We start from the raw sequence: 20,888 nt of genomic DNA, 5'->3' as shown, positions 1-20,888 counted from the left end.
CTCTATTAATGTGTCCTTCAACATATCTACTAAATGTTTCTGATTTAAGTAGATCATGAAAAAACATTACTTGTCCCATGTTGATGAAGCTTCTCAGTCATCCAGCTCATGGTAATTCTAAGATAAAAGCCTGCAACTCTTCCCAGTTGGTTAGAGCTGAAGAAGCCTCTTGGATGAGAGGTGAAACGCCTTCAACGAACTGAAGCACGTCCAGTTGCCTACGATAGAGCACTTAGAATTACTCGTCTCACAAACTTCTTAAATATTTAATACATACAACAGCAGCTACAGTTAGCAGCAGTTAGCAGTAACTCTAGGTATCCCCACAGTTTGCTGCCCCCTATTTGTTGACAGGTGGCCAGTTCTTACTTATTGTACCTTTAACCAATCACAGTTGTCTTGGGGCGGCGCTAAACCCGCTTCAAAATAGTGTTGGACGAACTTGTTTTGCACGTGGGGAGGCGAGCCCTGACATTAAAATGGCTAAATCCCTGCAAAAGAAAAGATAACGTCTGCTAGCTTGTTCGTACAGTTAGCACTTAGCATTATGCTAATACTCTCTAGGATTATTATTATGATGATTATCATTTTTCTGCAGAACGAGCACTTTTTGCTTATAATACTTCTGCACTTCCATTCAACTAAGGTTGTGGATGCGAGACTTTTCCTCGGGAGTGTTTTCACAGTGCATTACTGTAGCCTGAGATCTGTTTCGATTCATCCTGAATGCAGAATTGATCCTGAAAGTTTGTTTTCCAGAGTTGAAAAGCGTCAGAACGACACTGACTCGCAGGTCTAAAGGCGGACGGACTGATCACAGCGCATTATCGTGTAAAGTGACACATCACAAACACGGCAGAGCTGCACACCTGCCTCTGTTTTGATCTCTGATCAGAGCCCCGCAGGTCTTGAGATGCCCCACTTGCAAACACACAGACAGAATATACATGAGCAGGCCATGTTTTAAACAAAGACGACTTGAGATGCGTAGCACGAAGCATTGCTCCCTCTCACTGCCTCTTTATTCCTCTCTCCTCGCCTCCCCAGCCCCGCTCTCTCCCCTCTCCTCCTCCTCACCCCGACTCGATTCATGACTGCTGTGCAACAACTCTGGAGCTGAAATGAATTATACATCCCTCTGCTAAAAGCATCTAAACAATGGTACAAGCAGACTAAAGGGCTAGAAGGACTGAACGATGACAAGATGATGAGAGGGGTTAGGGAAGCGGGTGGAACAACGCACGCAGAGGGAGGACAGTTGTGTCGCTCTCCATCCTTTTAAGGGAGGACGGGTGGGCGGATAGGGGGCTATGAGATACAGAAAATGCTTTTTTTTAACGGCAACAGTTACTATAAATAGCAGCATTACATACTCTTTTCCCTGACATGCGCTGTGCGAGCATGGGTGAGGGAAGAGAGATAGATGAGGGAGCATGTCTGCCTCCTTTCTTCCCCTCTCCCCTTTTTTTTTTTTTTTTCTCTCAATGAGATTCAGTAAAACAAAGGGGAGATGAGGGGAAGGAAATGAATGGGGCACACGCAGAAGTGTTAAAGAGCAGCTCCATCCCTGCACGGCTAAATGCATTCCTATTATTGAGAGGAAGCTTAAGAAAAGAATTGGATTAGTCTTACGTAACGCTGTTGCTCTTAATTATTGTACAGGCAGCAATTACCAACCAGTCCGATTTTTATAAAACACCAGTCGACAGGAACACTGTGTATGTGTTTGTGTGCGGCGGTGCACATAATCAGAATATACTGCTTAGTCATTATAATCTTGTATTATTAGACGGAGATGAAACTATATCCAGACGCAGTTTCAACGTCTCTGTTACCAAGACCACATCGTTACCAGCTATCAGGACTTTCTGTGCTACGTTAGCTTTCGCCCAAACAGCTGGAAGTTTTATAAACCTTTATGTCGGCAGGGAAGGGTTAGCGATTATTTTTTGAGAGATGCAATTGCGATATGAGTCACAAATTAGTGTTAATGATGTTTTTGGCATTTCGTTCTCACTTAATAAAATAGAAAAATGATGACGTCGTTCTTGCTGGGGTCTGCACCAAACACGTAGGATCTCTTATGTCTGGATTTCACCTTCATCATAAGTTGCAGCTCCTGTGATTCAGATATTGCACTTTGATATTGATTTTGACTATATTTGGATCATATGTTCAGCCGTAATGGCCACAATCAGCTCTCACCCTGGAGACGGTGCATATGGAGTTTCTATAAGAAAATCAGCTGGATCATAATGTTGAGCAGAATCCTCAAAATATAATTTCAACACTCCACATCATCTACAGTATCTTAGTCTGCACGCTGCCATCTGTAGATGTCATTTTGCCAGCGTGAACATGGTTTAGACTCTGAAAATGGTTGGAACATGCAGAGCATACAGGAGACTTTTTGACTAACATAATAAATGATGAAATGATTAAAAACTAAAGTCTGGAATAAAGTCTTTCATCTGAACTTCTTTCTCTCTCTGGTAGTTTCGAGTTCCAGTGCGATTACTGTCATTACTGATGAATCTGCGCTCCATTTCTTTACTTAATTAAGCGTTTAGTCACCAGAAAATAGTGAGACATGCCTGTCACACTGTTCCAGAGCCCTCGTTGATGCCTTAAAAATGTCTTGTTCTGTCCGATTAACTAGTGAACTGAGTGAATTACTATAAGATGAAACAGCAACTAGGAGAAGCTGCAACAAAGAGAGTTGTTGGTATTTTCGCTTAAAAAATGACTCAAGCAAATAATGGACTGATGGTTTCAGCTTTAGACACTCTTGAGACAGTGTTGGAAAAAGAAAGACAAAGTTCTTGTTTTCACCCTTTGGACTTTTGTCTAGTCTTGGTCTAGGATCATTTTAACCTTTGAACAATTATTTAAATAAAACCATGTGAGAAGTTCGGGAGAAACACAGCGCACAGTGATTCTATAGATGTGGTCACGAGCCAAAAAGGTTGGAAACCGCTGGTTTAATAATAAACAATTGGTTGTATTTTATAAACTCATTACATGTTCTGTTTAATACAAAAATAAATCAGACGACATGCTTATTTCTATGAGGATATCATATGTCATTATTTGTTGAATATGAATCCATACATATCAGCTGAGTGTCTCGGTTGCAGTCTGACGTTCACGTTCGCTCTGTTATTTAAAAGATGAGCTGTGTCAGGTTTGAGACTGGCCAAGTGAATTCTCTGAACTGAACATTAAAGAGGGTTAACAGTGGAAGGGAAATTATTTATATTCAGTTATTTCGGGCTGATATCTCTCCCTATCTTCCCATAAAATTGCACCAATGGCAGAAACCCAGTTGAAAGAAAATGCCTGTAACAAGCTGGGGCGAGGGGAGAAGCCAAACGGCGTTTTTCTGTGCTGACTCCAGAGGCTGTGTTTCACAGCCCGAGCTGGTTCAAAGTGAAACCAGTAGTGGGTCCATAATCAAAAGTGAAGTTTGCTCTGTGTGGGCGCTCAGGCTTGTAGTGATCTCTTTCTCTTTGGCTGACTCTCAAAGTGGAGCAGAATGAATTGTTTGTGAATAGAATCAACTGTGTGACCCAGAAACAAAGCCTGGAGATAGAGGCCGGGGTAAGCCGGGCCAGATGACCGTGGAGATTGTACCAACTCTGCGCCGCAGCTACGAGACCTTTGTTCTTTTGGCTGCTTCCAGGACGTTTAGCGAAAAAGGTGAAGCTAACAACAATCGGTTAATCGGCATGTGCACGGGACAGGAAGGACGTGTGGGTGCGTTCATCCCCAAACCGACTGTGCCAACAGATGCTCTTGGGAATTTGAAGAGGTGGTCTGGCACCAAAACTGGCAGGATTTAGGCGAAATGACATTTCAGTCATCCACGCAGCTGCTAGTCTTTTTGTATGTTAGCAGCGGCTTGGAGCTGAATCACAAATCAGTGCGACACTCAAAATAACTGAGCAGTTCAGCAATGAATGTGTGGATTGGCACATATTTTTCACAGAGCCGGTCAGCTTCCTCCATCTGCCATCTCTCTCTCCAATCAGCTAACACACACACTCATGCATGCACAGACAACGCACAAATTTGCATGCGTCCCCTATGATTTCCATGCATGTGCATAAGGAGACAAAGACGCATGCACAAGCTGCAGAAACGCCTCCCTACAGTAACGCTGCATGCACTGCCGATTCTCACCCAGACTGCTCTGGGAGAGCGAGCAAACCTGGTGGTGAATCTACACGGGTTGTCAATTGAGTCCATCGTCTGCTCTCCAGATTAGAATAAATGTGAGAAAGTGTGTGTGAAAGTGTGAATGTGTGAGGAGACTGCGCCTGAGGACCTCGACAAGAGTATCTCCATCAGTGGGGGACAGAAGACACAGTCAGATCCTTGTTACACGCTTACAAAAGTACTAATTAGAATATCTTTGAAGGGTAGAGAGAGACAGGGAGAGAAGCACACCGCCCGCAGGATCGGATGTTTTTGGACAGGAGCCTGTAGGACGAGCTCGCTGCTCAGTCAGATTAAATTCAGGAGAAAGAGGAAACGTGTGTGGATGAGCTCTTCTTTCTGGTTTATTCTCTTTCAAAGCATTTTTTTTTTTTAGAACAAAAGTCTCTCACGCAGTCTTCGTTCGTCTCGCGATTGATTTGCTAAATAGCACTGTCTTCGGCGAATATCAATAACAGCTGAACACTTGCATCATTAGGGCCGTGTATCAAACCTCAATATGTTTTAGAAGTGATCAAATATGTGCATAGCGATGAGTGAAAACTGTGTGCCAAAGTGCCAAACGCTGGCATCGGATGTCTGCTCAGATTTGTAATCTTGTTGACTTGACTTTAATGAGATAATTCCTGAATTAAATATGAAATGTTGCTAATTTTACACCGCTTTGTGGGCAGAGTTCCCTCACGGCTGCTTGTGTTGAGAGAAAAATAACATTTGAGAAATTTGGCATTTCTGATAATTGATTACAATCTTTTTGTGTGACAAGTGCCAGTTGGAAACACATGATGTGTTGAGCAGATGCACGTCTTTTCGTACAATTTAGCTTTCATTAGTGAATTAATGCCATCCGTGCACCTACAGCCGGTCAGGAGGGACTGCGACAACTGAAGCGGGTGGTGTGTTTACTGGGGAAACTACAGGGCACAGTCCCCTGTATCAGTGTAGAGCACAAGCTGGAAAATTCTCCCTTTTGAGGAGAGGCTGTCAAGTGATGCATGAGTGTGAGTTTTGACGTTTTGACAAATTACATTATTTACAAAAAGTTCTGTCATCACTTCTCTGGCATCTTCAATCACACAGTCAGTGCTGCTGCTGGACAAACACTCTTTTGCATAGCAGAGTTTTTTGTGACAGTAATGAAAGCTATTTTAAATACCCTGGAGCACTGTTTTACCGTATTACTGCCCAATCCTAGCGGTGACATAAAGTGGGTGTTTTTGACGAGAGGTCGGGACATTTCTAGTCGGGTGCCTGTTGATGGAAGTGGGTGTTTTAAGCCAAAAAATTTTCTTTTCCAAACCCTTACCAAGTGTTTTTTGTGCCCAGTGTTGGCACAAGATAAAAGTTGAAGTGGAGCTGCAGACATTAGACAAAATAAGTCATGTTCAGCTCAGAGAGAAAGTCTTTTTGTTTTATATTCAAGTGCTTCCTGAAAACAAACTAAACTGAAGCCTCATCCTTTCAACAACATGTTGAAAGTTTACATAAAGCTGATTCCAAGTGTCAGACCGAATAGGTGTTGCTGCTTTCACAGGAACGAGAGCACATGGTTACATAAGTCCGCTAGGTATTCCGCTCCAGGCCTCACATGGTTTAGGTGTTTCTGTTTCAAACTCTGAAGTAAGTAGGGCGTGAGACCGTTAACCTGACGGATCCGCGAGTCGCTGCTGCAACGTTTAAATGTGCGAGCCAGATCTGCAACCTGATCAAAGAGGCACAGGTGGGCTCAGGTAACGTTCACTGAACACAACACACAGTGAGTCAGCCAAGTCAAAAGCATTCATTTCAACTAATTTGTCGCCACTGTGCGTGTTATCAGCGGGCTGATTGAAATACAAAATAAGGGGCTTCCTGTATTTTTTATTTAACTGTTAGCTTTGTCTCGGTTTCGAGCTCAGCATGTCGGCATGGAAGGGTTAAATTCAAGACTGTTGCGTAAGTGTAGCCCGGTGATATATATCTAATGATCCATAACTAACAAGACATGGCATCTGGAGGAATTCTTGTCAAGTTCCTTTTAGGCTTAGTGGCTTTGACGCATTCATTAACGCACACAAAGCCTGCACAAGAGGCTCACTGGTCTGAGCTGCCTGAGAATAGAGACACAAGTGAAAACCTGCACAATTACCGGTTGACTAAAATACAATAACACAGTGGGGCAGCATGTAATTAACACAAGAAACACATAAGAGCAGCCTTAAAGCGTTGTTTTATACCCATTTTTCTTTACTCGTATATGCTTATGAGTTAGTTATCTGTTAATACGTCAGCTGCAGAGACAATAAGGTTTGCCTGCATGACTAACTATCAAAGTGAAGTCATGTAACAAGTTATCCAGCCAACGAGACTCTCTGTGGGGCTTTTAATTCACCCTGACATCCTATCAAAAGTTAACTGTGCTCAAACTTCACAGACTGCCCTCTCCAACCCCGGGGCTGGATCGGCTCTGACTGGTTGGTCCTGTGTCAAGCAGGCGCAGATGTGCTCGGCTTTGAACATTTCTCAGCTGCGGAGAGGGGCGAGGGAGGGATAAGAAGCAAAAGGGAAAAAGGAGGGAGGGGATGAGGAGTGAGAGAGGGTGGGAAAGAGGAAAAAGTTGTAGAGGGAAGAGAGAGAGAGAGAGAGAGAGAGAAAGTGAGACCGAGAAAGACAGACAAACTGAGTCAGAGAAGATGGGAGTGAAAAGACGGAGTGAAATGACCCACTTTTACAGCACAAACACACACAAGCTAAATATAACCGCAGTTCACTTTGGCTCGCCGTGAAGCATGTATCCCAGGCATGGAGCTGTTAACGTGCTCTGCTTCAAAGGCAGACAGTAAAAGGGCGGCAAAAATAGATTGTTTTAATTTAGAGCCGAGTAACATCTATAAATATTTGATAAGAGACACAAACTTCCTCTTTCTGGCAACCGCGACAGGAACTGCTGCAGATGAAGGGGAAAGTTTAGGATTTCACCGGGTCTCCACAGTAAGACAATATGTTACCCGTCTCTTTAACCTTTCACCTTCTCGAAGTTTGATCTGCCAACTTTCACAGACTTCTGTTCAATAAATACGATCAGACCAAAGTATCTCAGTGTCAGCACTGGTGTAAAGGAATTACAGCTTCAGCATGGAGGTGCTGCACAAATATGTGCTACGTCACATCATAAGATGAAGCAAGAAGCCACTTTTGACTTTCTGGCTTTGGTGAATTGAAATGTTAAATTATTCAGCGTCTGCATTTCCTGTATGTGACATATAAAACCTCACCACATCAATACAGCAGCTCAGTCACCAGGATAAAATGTTGGCAGTTAAGGGCTCTGCAAACCACCGATACAGTTACATTTGTAAAAGTGTCGTGTTCAGTACGATATTGACATTTCTACAAATCACGACAAGTTACAGGTGAGAAAGCTGCCAAGCCAGTGACTACAGTTCAAGACTGCGTTTCAGCATTTGTAAGTGTGAGACCACCGGATCATTTTAAGGAGACTTGGAGAATTTCCAGCCGCGTTTGTGGCGACAAAAAACAGGTATATTAGCCAAAATATAGAATAAAATCTCTTCCTAACCCTAACCAAGTGGTTTTTGTGCCTAAACCTAACCAGACCATAAACACAGCGTTGTCACAACATACAGCTGAAAACTAAACAAAAAGAAATGTAAAGTTTCAACACATCTGTGCTTTGTAGAAACATACAGTGCCATCATTCATTCTGATGATTGTTTTTAAAAAATGACTTTTAAAACTATTATCTTCCAAGTAAGTTCTGGTGCACTTTGCAACTAACGGAGAATCTCTAGAAGTCTGCACAAGTTCACTCCAGGCCCCTTGTGGACTTAACTGTGGTTAACTGAGGATTTACTCAGGCTCTCATGGATTTCCCCAGGAACAGCCCCATTAAGTCCGTGAGTCAGACATTTAGGTTCAGCCTTTATTTACCTGCTCTTTTCCCTGCGAGATCGTCTACGATGCCATTCAGCTTTGGCAGTCCGGCTGTCTTCCTCCTGCCCGGTCTGACTCATCATGACCTTTCGGGTGTCTTTGTGGACTTTCAACCGTCCTGCTTTGCCCTTTTTGTGCCGACTGCCTGTCTGTTGTTGCTGAAGTCGGTTTTTTATTTTGACCGCCGACTCTTAAGTTCACTTTTGAGTTCACTTTTTGGCCTCTGAGTCATGCATTTGAGTCCTGAAAGTGTTTTACCAAACCATTACAAGAAACTATGAATACAAACATAACGATCGAGCTCTTAAGTGATTCAAGTGATTAAATTAGTCGTGTTTTAATTAGCTGTAATCTGCTGCCAGCGGATCTCGCATACTAACACTTACAATTAACCCTTTTCAATCTGCGCTTTTCAGTCTTTCTCGGCTGCTGTCCGGCTGTTTTCAGACCATCTGCAGCACAGCTGCAGGTGGCGAACAAAACTTGATGTATTTCTGCATCACAACTTGACACGGAGTACATTTCCTACCTGAACGACCTTCTAAACCCCCTAAAACAGCTTATGCATACATTTCCCAATATACAAGTAAGCATTACTGTTGTCTAAAATTAGATACTGCACGAGCTCCACCCTTTAAAATGTCAGAAGAACGAGCTCTGCAGCGCCATTCCACATAATGACTGCCTTCACCTGACCCCCTCCATCTGTGCCCACTCAGTGACACACAAACCATCGCAGATCTGCAGCTTCAATCAGTCAGCAGAACAGAGCCCAGAGAAACTCCACGGTCATCAGGGACCGGAGCTGACAAGCCGCCAAGTCTCTGCACTCGACACAGCAGGGGTGCCAAATGATGCAGAATATTCACCAAAAAAGAAGCACAAAGGTCGTCGTTTGTGAGAGAGAAAAGAGGGCTGGAAGTGATTTACAACGCTGACACGATCGATGAATGACTGGAGCGATATTTATCTCCTCCCCTGAGTTTAATCTGCCCGACACTCATACTTCACGGAGGTCGATAAAGCTACAGTGTACTGTAGATTTTGTTCTGCCCTGTTTGGTGACACAGACAAGGACCCAGGCTGTCAGCCGGGTTAATGTTGCAGTGCATTAAAGGCCCGAGTAGAGGTCGATGCGACGGAGAACTCGCATAAAACAAAGACGAGTCCTCTCGCCATTTAGCCGTCGCTCATCTGCATATTCATCGGATCTAAATGCGGAACAATCTACACCGTTTCCCTCTTTCATCGCTCCGCTTCAGCATGCGCAAGTGTGTCAAGTGCAGAAAGTGGCTTACAGTTGGAGTTGATAGAGCCGTGGCACGACGCATCCCGAGGCTACAGGTGACACTTTCACACACCGAGTGAGAGATCTTGGCGCAGGTGCGACATGAATATGGAAATGACTACAATCCCCGATGTGTTCTCCACCTGGCTGTGCTTATATAAGCTAACAATATCAGAAGAGAATGTAGTTTTCCAGATCAAGTACTAATTACTTCAAACTTACTTGGACTGTCTTCATTGGTGCTGTCTTGGGTTAAACATTGGGGAGGGGGGAGAAGACATGTAGGTAATGTTAGATGACGTCAAGGTGAGAAGAGACTCTGCGTGCTCCGACTGAGTGTGGGTGCATCTTTGCCTCTTCCCTGCAGGCGTTCAAATATTCAACTCTTCAGCACAAAGCACATAGTCGCACTCATTTATTCTATTAATTACATTTGATGACCTTGTTTTGCGCACACAGTCCCGCTCCACAGGGGCACCCAGCTGAGAGCCAGAGCAACAAAAAACCCCACTGTGAACATTAATAATTTAAATAATAGTATAAGCTATAACAGGCTAAGTTAATTCAGCCCAGACTTTCATTTGGGAGGGTATAAAACCCCGACAAATGACGCCTGTGACTGAGGGATAGTTTTCGTGGCATTTCGGGAAATATGCTTGTTTCTTGCTTATCTTAGCTTAGCCTAAAGGTGAGCTAGCCTGGCTCTGTCCAAAGGAAACAAAGATCCAACTTCTAGCAAATCTGCAGAAAATACACGTTTTTATTTTGTTTAATCTTTACAAAAGAAAGCTCAGCTAAGTAAGCTAAGCTAACTGGCTGCTAGCCAGCCTTAGCTTTGCTTTGCATATTGTGGCGTCCTCTCATCAACCTCTACTGAAGAAAGTGAATAAGGTCAAAAATGTCAAATCATTCCTTTCAAAGGTGCACTATGCAACTTTTTTATAGGCCTATAAACAGTGACAGAGGTGCTGATACAGTTACAGGTAACAAGAGCTAACATGACTTATATCTACTTAAACGTCATATGTCACACTTGTGTTTGTAACCATTAGAGCCAAACATGCTTGTATTTTGAGTTAAGAGCACATGCCCGTCTATAGCTTCTACAGTTCAGGAATACAGGACTACATGCTGTAAGACCCATCGTGCACCTTTAAGGGGCATTAAGTCTACTGTGTAGCAGCTACCTTGGTCAGGTGTTGTTGTGTTTAGAAATATTTTGTTCATGTTTCTATGTTTAGAAATCTTTTGAACAAATGTGTAATGCTTTTATTTTGTAAAAAATATTTCTTAAAACGTTTAACAATTGTATTAATTGTCATTTTTTATGGTTTACTGACTAACATACGCTTTTAGCTTAGGTTGTACAGATTGTAGGGATATGAAGATATTTGAAGATAGTCCAAGAAATGACATTACAATCACCATAAATACCAATGTAGGCATGGGGGACTGTTTCTATTGCAGGGTTCCAATTAAGCAACTTATTTAGTCTGTATAATGTATAAAATAGTAAGAAAAAAAGAAATCGCTCGCCATTTATGCACATTGTCTTCTTGTTCAGTGAAAAGGCAGGTTCCCGATTCAGCGTTCCTCACACTGGTATCTTTATGGGAATAAGCCTAATTAAAATTTGCCACAACTCAAGATGACACATTCAGATGTCTTGATTTGTCCAAAACCAAAATATATTCAGCGTCAGTTTCACAGCAGATGTTAAAAAACAGCAATTATTCACACATGAGAAGCTTAAAACCGGAACACATTTTGCATTTTTGCTTAAAAAAACGTCAGGCCTTGTTCACAGACTACGTTATCACATTTCACAGTCCGCTATGAAAAGAGGCTCATTGTTTCAGGTCCATTCTTCGATACAGCGCCACGCCAAACAAGAAAACATATAAAACAGAAGTGACAAAAGCTTAGTCTTGCATTACTCTCAACATCTGATTTATTGCTATGTGGTTCTGTTTCGCTGCCTTGACTCAGCTTTTTGTTTGGGCGGGGAGCGGGGGGGCATTTCACTGGTGCGAGTGGAACTGAACGAGTCCATTCCCACAAATTCTGCTTGAAAACAAAGCGTCAGTCAGGTTAATCCACCTGGGCACCGCACTCTGTTCTCTCCAGCTGACAGTCAGACACAGCGATGCAAGCTGAGCCCGGCTGAAGCGCTCGGGCCGGAGACGGATGCGATAGAATTGTAATGAGCAGCCTCCTGACGTTTGCTCGACAGATCCTCTCTCAGGTGCGAGGGAGGAGAAGTGTGTCGATGAGACTCTAATGTGTGAATGCTGGAGGACAACTCTGTGCCCAACACGACTTGTTTTTTCCATCTTTTCTATTTTCTGCTCAGCTCTCATTCGAAATTCCACGCGGCAGCACTTTAGCGTGTTGCATCAAACATGGCCGTCGGTCCACCCGAGGGAGGATTACACAACGCTGCTCTCCTGTGACATTTCAAACATCTTCTGTCATCTTAATCCCATTTCCTGCTGAGTAAGGCCGGGGCGACGCTCCTTCACCGCTGCGACTCCTGATTAACTCGACTAAAGATGTAATCCTATTCCACCGACTCAAATAAACATGTTTATTCTACTAATTCTATTCCTGGGCCAGATCCCGGGGACGGATTTGAAATGAGTTTTCTGAATGGGTGCACAGGCAGGCGGAGCAGGGCAGGACATATCAAGGAGGCTTGACGCAAGGATGCAAGAGAGAAGGAGTGAAATGAACAGCCTCAGCCACGGGGGTAAACACTGCTGTGGCTGGACACTGGCTCCACTTTTTGCCTCTTTTCCATGAGGGTATGCACACGTATACGCATCCGTCGCTTGCCTGAATGAAACATAGCTCTTCATTCTCGCCCTGAGGTCGTGTCGCCCTCTTATAGCCTGCCTGATATGACATTGAAAATAAGGCTTTGTGCTGGTGGCACGCCGGTCGTTCGACCACATCATCCCCGGTCCGATTCCACAGAGACCAAACCTGTTTGTTTATACGCTGTCAGCCGTCCAATAAAGGTGAGAATCCACAAGCAGTTTTGCTTAAAATAGCGCCGCATCATAAAAAAATGGGCGCGCATGAGTGTGCTGCGATGTATTCCCCTTTGAGGCAACTTTGGAAAGTTATCACAGCAGGCATAATTTGCTCTTTTCAAATAAAACAGCAGAATTAGCATAATGCCACGCTGTTCATGCTGCAAGGTAATCTACTGGCAATTTAGGCTTATTCGATTGCCCCGCCAAGTGCTTTCCCGGATGACTTTGGATTGTAAAAAAGATGAAGTCAGGTTCAAGTTGCCGTCTATCTCTGTACCCCTGCTGTGTTAAAGTGCTGGTCTCGCTGGAATCGATGAGCAGGATGCTGAAGTTTTGACATAATGCTACCGTCGGTCTTCAGATGTCGGTATGCTCCGTCAGAACTGCTGACGCACATCTTCCTGTTGTCAGAGTTCCCACAGAGGTGGAAAATGAGCAAAGGTTTGAACTTGTGTCTCCACCTTTCTTTTTTCTCCGTTCAATTTTCACGTGTGCAGACACTTTCCAGATTGCAAAAGTTGTACCAGACACGTTCATCCGGCTCACATGCCACGTGGAATGATGGCACTTAGGCGGTCAACTCCTGTTTGCCAGAGATTTGGGCCAGTTCTGGTTTAGTCAGGTTGCTCTTGGCTGACATCAGGTCACGCTATGGCCTGCTTGTGGCTCAGATCTGGCAAACAGGAGCGGACCACCCAAGCGCCATCATTCCACTCAGTATGTGGGCAGGATGAACGTGTCTGGTGTGTGCCAAGGACCACAAAAATGTTGCTATCTGGGGATGAATGACTCCATGAGAAACTCATGGTTTCATTTCGGAGAGCTACGCTGTGATTATAAAAAACAATCATCGATGCGTCTCAATGCAACTTGCTTAAAGTGTTGAGCAAGTCTCATTGCAAGGCATTTTTCTTGGGCAAGTCGAGTCACAGGTTGTGTCAAGTCTAGTCCTTACTTAAAGGGGCACTATGTATTTTTGGAGAAGAAATTGAAACTCAGAATTTTAACATTCACAGTATTAATGAGGTAATAATACGAACTCAGAAGTATTTATCTTTTCCATAACTGAATAAACAAGCTGTTCTCAGAGGAAAATAAGGTAGAAGCTGTTGGAAGCTAAAAAGGCGGCAGGGTCCGCCACATATAAACAAAGTAAAACTAGTAAAACTAAGTATGAAATTGTGTTGTCCTTTAAGGTCAGTCTGTTTATTTAGTTTGTTTAGGCAGAATATAATCAGTCAATGAAGATCTTTCTCTTCTGATTAAAATGTCTTCCACAAAACTACATACTGCACCTTTAAGGTGAGTCACTCCCTGCCAAGATACTTCAGTCTTACCTGCAGTATCTGATCTTTTGAAAGACAACAGTCAAGACAAGGAACTAGTCGCTGCGTAATAATGATATTATTGACTGATTCATCAAACTGGTTCAAAAAGTAGGACAATGAATTGAATCTGTATGACATAAGAGTTTATTTGTTTTCTTTAATTCTGCTCAATCAACCAAATATTTCCTCCCCATCACAAGTCTTTAACTTCCAAGTCTCAGGTCATTTGTTTTCTAACAAGACAAGTTGAAAGTCATCAAAACAGTGACGAGTCAACTCGAGTCGGAGCTGAACAAACGTTCAATCATCAAGTTGTGACTTTGTCCGTGTCAGTTGCTATGAGACAACAGCACTTGAGACCATGATGTCTCCGACTGTGATGAGGACTCGAGGCAGAATGATCGCCAGAAGCCTCGACTGCTGTGCCTAATTAACACAATTAAAACAATATTAATCTGTCTGTGTGTTTGTGGTTTGTCGTGTCTTCCGAGGACGAGCGCAGAAACTGATGACGTATCCCGTCTCAGAGAGGGCATCAGACTGCCTGTCCGACATGATGTAACCATCCCCGAGGCGCTTGTCTCTGGTCTTACACCTCTTGCAGAAGAGTTGTGTCATAGAGAACCAAACACTTTTCAGAACCAGCAGAACATCTTCGTCCAGCGTTTAATCTCCGGGCTGGACTCTCACAAGATCATGCAATGAGGTATTCATTTTTCACAAACACAAAAAGCTGCTTTGCAAAGAGGAAAACGCTCCTTAAGAATTTGAACTAAAAGCAGCCATTATTGAATTTTCAGATTATTTATAGAACCTGATTAAATTGTTCCCTGGAGTGTAAATTGAAACGCTTGCCAGCTCAAAGTATTATCAGTACAGAGCTCTGCAGAAGGTTGTGGGGTTTGTTGTCGTCTTGCACACGGCTAAGTGAAAGCGCCTTTCCAAAGGAACGCTCGAAAATTGGGTAAGCACTCTCCAAAGTGCCGGTTTCTCAAAGAGCTTATTGTCTTCTCATGTGTTATAAATGATTAAATAGTTGACCTATATTCTCTGTCTTCGAGGGGTTGGTGGAGCACTGGAACAGAAAACAGTGACACTGCAGAGTTGTTGTGATTTCCCTCAAACGTCACATCTTAAATTACAAGTGATGGTGCTGCAGTGAGCTCTGTCCGGTCCGCAGGGACAGATTTGCTCGTACCGCATGAGAAATAAAACAAAAGCAGCTTCAATTAAAGATAGTCAATTTTTTTTTTTTTAGCAAACTGTGGCAAATTTAGAAATGGGGATCGGTTTGCACTGTGGGAAAACTGTGAGTATCATCTTGGAGGGAACAGAACTGAGATAGGATGATACTCGACATGCGTATACATACACGCCAATGTGATAGATTCATTGTAAGAGCAACTATTATTTCTTTCAGTTCATCAATTAATCATTTATTCTACAAATAGCATTAAAAAAGAATAGTCGTAAACCTCTTGGCTTTTATTAAATAATGAAAAGATTATTTCATTGCCCAAACAGTCACTCATTACTTGACAATCCATCCATCCAGAACAGGCTACAAGCTCTGCGCTTGTAGCCGAACACACAGCGAGTCGACCAATCAGTGCCCTCTGGGGAACTGCTTGCAGCTACAGGTGTCGTAAGCTTGAGTTTGGTTAGGTTTAGGAAAACATTGTGGTTTGGCTCAAAATAACTACATTACTTATTTTAACTTAAGTCGCGTACGTTCACAAATGAAGGTACATAACTTACCGCTGATACTCCCTTTAACTCTGAACATGAACTGCGGTCTCGTAGATAAAAGTCCTGTGCTTGTTTGACCCAAACATCCGTCCCCAACCAACTCCCTATGCTCTTTAAACTACTTAGCCTGACTTCCTCCTTTGCTGCCGCCATGATTACTTTGGCCACTAGAGGTCGCCACCGAACAAGAAACGTAAATATGAAACATAATAAGCTGGTGATGGTCGTTTTTATGATGAGGACCACCTGGATAGACAGATGGTTCGCCCAGTCACCTGCCAAGCATTTTTTGAAGGTGCCTGCTCTTTTCCAAATCATTTCTAAAGGTTTCTCCAGATGGTTCTGTGCAACAAACTATCCCAGGTCAGTCTTTACTTTCCTACCAAAGACTGAATAACTCAATTTCAGAGCCAAATCCAAATTTTATGGTTAGATGATGGTCCTATCACTGCTGGTAAAGGTCCAGATTCTTCACTCAAGTATCGGTACAACACAATACTCTGTTACAAGTCAAAGTTATTCATTCAAAATCCACCCAAAGTAAACGTACAGAAGTATTAGCAGAAACAAACTTGCTTCTTAAAGTATCAAAAATGGACTTTTGCTGAAAATTGGCCTGTGTGATTGAAATACTATTAAATATAACATCATTGGGTTGTTAATACTGATGCAATCGTCGCTCATCACGAGTCGGGGCCCCTTAAAAGATTCACAAGATAAATCTGAGGGGCTGTGAGAGGATTAATGGAGCAAAAGAGAAAGTTCTGCTCCACAAATTTAAACGCATTTGGACTTTGATCAAGGATCATTTGACCTCTTCTGGCCATGAACAGCTTTTTAAATGAAACCATCTGAGAAGTTTAGAGGAGAAATATTGCTTTGATGAAACTTTTAACAACTCAGACGTCTGAAACGTGACAAGAGGCCTCAATCAGGCAGCGTTGTGTATTTGAGAAGCTCAAAAAAATGCTCTGGAAGTATATTCTGAATCTGGGAAGTCACCTCTTTTCCTCTGAAATGTAAACACCCCAGATAAAGTACACTGAAACTATATTTTAAGGCTGCACTTGAGTCAATGTACTTAGCAACTTTCCAAGTCTGACTTTAATCCTACTTTCCTCCGCGAGGCAGAGCCATATCATCACAGTCTTCAAGGAGAAACTATTTCAAAGTATTGTATATCAGCCACGGGACAGGATGTTTCGGCTGCTCCGGCAGAATCGGATCCGACCTTGAGTGTTTGGAAGCGCAGGTGTTTCTCCCTAATTCTGTCAGACATATTAGTTATAGCGGCTCCGGCGGATGGGGACGTGACTCATATAATTCATCTCCGTCAGTGACACAGGTCGGTGAATCACGGCTGAATGCACCGAGGTGTCCTATGGCTAGCTGCTTGAGCTGCTCCAGTCACAAATTGTATTGATGCTTGCTTTTCAAAAGGAAGAAGAAGAAACAAAAAACGGTCTTCTACTCCTGAAATGCATTTAACTACCTCTGGTATCTCTCAGCAATAGAATAGTTTTGTAAGATATGTAAAACTGTTACATGAGAAAGATATAATTTGGGAATTTCATGCTCGTTGAGGGGATGAAGCACATTTCTCCACAACCAATTACATCGAGCTGAAAGATGCTGTTAAAATATTCATCCGTGGGTAAGAAAAGACCAGAAAAAGGATAAAGAAGCAGAAGAAAACTGGTGAAACCATTCAGCTCGGAACAAAGTGTGCATCTGCAGGCAGCCTCGGCAGCCGCCTTTCTCTTTACTGCTTTTGAAAGGCGAATCTCGAGAGATGCATGAATGAAACCATACAGGCTGATGTGCTGCTGCTGCTGCTGCTGCTGTGCTCTCTGTATACCAACACAGAAGTATTACATTTGGAGCTCTGAGGCAGGTGGCGATGTCTTTACACCTGTGGGTCAGCTGTCAGAAGACATTTCTTGATCTGAGAAGGCACGGATAGAGAATCTGTTTAGAGCTTCCAGGTGATCCTTGAGTACAAATATCTGATTTGCTTTTTACTGTGAGTTACAGCCTGCTGAGGCAAGAATGATGGCTGTGATCCAGGAGTTCAGAGGTAGAAAAGTTGCACTAAAACCAGCAGATTGCTGCTTCACATGTGTCTATTTTTGGGTCCTTACCATGAGAAAATATGCAGAACTACGGATCACTCCCTGCGTGCGGCACTTCCTGTGCTTTCAGTGCAAATATTGAAATAAAAACATAAAAAGTCCACTTTCATAAATCTCACAAGAGGAACAGGAGAGACAGGTTCAGGTCAACATGTGGACATTGTATGGGAAACGTCCTGTAAGCCTGTCAGAGATGAATAACCTGATCTAGAGGAAGTATGCAGGAGTGCCACGGGCTCATACCAGCCATACCTGCATGGGCAAACGCACACCGGCCTGCGCTGGGAAAGCGTTTCAATGGGAGAGAGCCAGCATGCATGTGACACTCCATCCCCTCCACCCCTCCTTCAAACATACCTCTCATCGGATTCTGGATCCACAAGATGCCTCCGATAAGGTGAGGAGATTGGCCGAGCATCCCGGGTCACTGGCCGTCACTGTCACCCTCTTTTATCTCCCCTCACCTCCGAAATGTCTGGAGCTCCTTCTCTGTCAGTCAAGAGGAGGACTTCACCCGGTCCACATGTCACACCACCTGCTGCCAGATGAGCAGCCTGAAAACCTGACTGGTTCTCGGGGCGCACACACGGTGCTCTGTTGCGCAACAACCCGCCGGATATTCCCAGTAAAAATTAATTTCCCAGATTATAAAAATCTATCCTGTGCGCCTCACACCGGGGATGATTACGCTCCTCGGTCGCAGACCTGTTAACCAGTCTCCAATCGCAGCGCGCACACACACAGCAGCAGCAGCAGCAGCGATATATATACAGAAAGAGGCTGCGCGTTAACACGGGTCTTTATGGTGTGTGATCATGTACCAAGACCAAGAACAGTGTAATAAAAAAAAAAGGAGAACATGAGCAGGACAGCGTACGTAATGCGGAGAGAGCAGAGGCTGCACCATCACCCAATCACAGCCTCTCACAGTTGACCCGACAGTGTCTGGGTTGAGCACATTCAGCACCAACACACAGCTCCCCACAGTCTCATCATGTCAGCTGTAAACTCCTCAGTCCGGTGTCTGTTAAACAGCAGATGAACACACAGGTTGACGCGCTCTTACCTTCCACAGCCATCGTGCCGCTCCACGGATCTGGGCATCACTCGCGCGAAAAAGAAAAAAGGGGGAGCCAGGCGAGAATGTAAAAGTCAGCGCTCCCTCATTGTACCTTGTTTGGCGTGTTATCATCACTTTGCTGCGGGCGAGCCGGAGCGCACAGCTGCTGCCGCGCCTCAAAGGATCCTGGGAAGTGTAGGCTCAGCGCTTTCTGGAAGAGGGAGGGGAAGGAAGGGCGAGTTTCAGATTTTTTTGCAGGGAAGGCAGGAAATATATGTAAATGAGCAATTATATGGAGACAATATCAGAAAACTTGTAATGAAAAAAAAACAAAACTTAAAGATGTAATATGTAACATTTCTGCATTAAAGGTGCACTATGTAGTTTTGGGGCAGACATTTTAATCCAGGAGAAAGATCTTTTCTATGCATAAACAAACTAAATAAACAAACTGTCTTTGTTTTCATGACTGAATAAACAAACTGACCTTAAAGGACGACACAGTTTCATACTGTTTTACCTTGTTTATATGTGGCGGACCCTGCCACCTTTCTACATGTGGCTCCAAACAGTGTTCTGGGGACCTTATTTTTGACCTTTGTTGACTTTTGTCCCTAATGTTTCCAAGCAATACTCCACCACAGAGAAATCTGGCCATGGATGTTGTGTTTTCACCCGTGTCCGCTTGTTTGTTTTGTTGGTTGGTTGGTTTGTCACCAGGGTTACACAAAAACTACTGAACAGATTTACACAAAACTTGAACTAAGGATGGGTCTCACCCCAGAATAGACCCCCCTAACTTTACAATATGTAGACTGATCAATTTAGAGTTCAGTGTGTATAGTATAGTATAGGGTGGTGACCTTGATGACATGCAACCATGATTGCTTATCGCTTAATGTTACGCTTCAAAAATGGTAAAAATGGTGTATATCTGTGAAGATATAATCCAAAATCAAATAGAAAAATACCACAAGCTTTTTCAAAGGGAACAAGGAAACCTAACTTCTGGGTTTGCTTGCAAAAATATCACCCCTGCAGTACTCTATAGCAAGGGGATGATTGAAAGGGCGTGTCCACTGTCCCAACCGTGAGCTTAAGAGGCAAAAATTCAAAGCATTTTGAAACAGAAGCTGCAGCTGGAAAGTGAGATTTCATATTAAAGCCATCACTGCTTAGCTAGCGGGTTGAAGGGCTGCTCATCTTCCTGGATCTGATGCAGCATTGAGTAGTCTGTAGGGGAGCTGAGAGGAGGTGCTGTGACAGTCTGGCACCTCCACTGGCCTCACTCCTCACAGGGTTACAGTTGAAATCAAGGTGACAACAACACTGGCAGCACCTCTGTTCGTGTCCACGGGGCAGAACATAAAGCCCGTCCGCCACACAACCATAGATTCAGCTTTGTGCGCTCCACTGGTGCAAGCCATAAAACAGCAGCTTATTTATAGAACGGCTGCGTCTCAATGTGCATACCGTAATTATCAGGTTGTCAGACTGACAGCTACGGTAAAGATTTGTTAATCCTCTTTGGTATGCTAATTAAACAGAGCTGTTTTAACATGACACACCTACTATACCCCCTGGAGACGTGAGACGTACAGTAGCATATGCAGTGTGTTGTTACTCATTGTGTCAAGAGGAGGATGGAGGAAAAAGATGAAAACATCGATTCAATAACATGTTTTCTGTCCGCCAAGTGGAAACGTATGATCTGGAAATATATGGAAATTAGCGTCTATTTTCTAAATAGCACATATGTAGTTTTGGAGAAGACATTCAAACCAAGAATTTTAATATTTAAAATATTAAGGAGGTTATAATACAAACTCAGCAATACACTCCTCAAAATGAGTTAGAGATATTGAGATATTTTAGTGTTTGTTCTGTGACATTTCTGAATTTTTATTTTGTGACACATTGTCATTTGACTTTATCGTATACCCATGCACATGTATATATGCACCCATAACCCAATATCCCTAACTAATTCTGAGTAATGTATTTATTTTCTCTATAACTGCATTAACTAGCTGTTCTCAGAGGAAAATAAGGTCCCACGAACACTGTTTGAAGCTGGAAAGGTGGCAGGGTCCGCCAAATATAAACAGTATGAAATTGTGTTTTGTTTTCAGTTTGTTTATT

The 20,888-nt window shown here is 43.3% G+C and overlaps 1 protein-coding gene across 3 annotated transcripts in view; it reads right to left on the bottom strand.

The window, feature by feature from the left end:
* samd12 (sterile alpha motif domain containing 12) overlaps positions 1-18,901 on the bottom strand; it is a 114,963-nt gene extending 96,062 nt beyond the window's left edge. For 2 of the 3 annotated variants that reach the window (XM_084380156.1, XM_084380155.1), the window contains exon 1: positions 18,044-18,487. In XM_084380156.1, the coding sequence (XP_084236282.1) occupies positions 18,044-18,104 (61 nt within the window). In that variant the 5' untranslated portion in view covers positions 18,105-18,487. Of the gene's footprint in view, positions 1-18,043; positions 18,488-18,752 lie in introns of those variants that run through there. The other variant, XM_084380157.1, reaches the window with a different exon arrangement.
* Positions 18,902-20,888: the final 1,987 nt, after the last annotated feature.

This window comes from Pagrus pagrus (genome assembly GCF_965226575.1).
Source record: "Pagrus pagrus genome assembly, chromosome: 17".
NCBI lineage: Eukaryota > Metazoa > Chordata > Actinopteri > Spariformes > Sparidae > Pagrus > Pagrus pagrus.
Note: the sequence above shows the minus strand (reverse complement) of the source record. Positions and strands in the feature narration are given on the sequence as shown.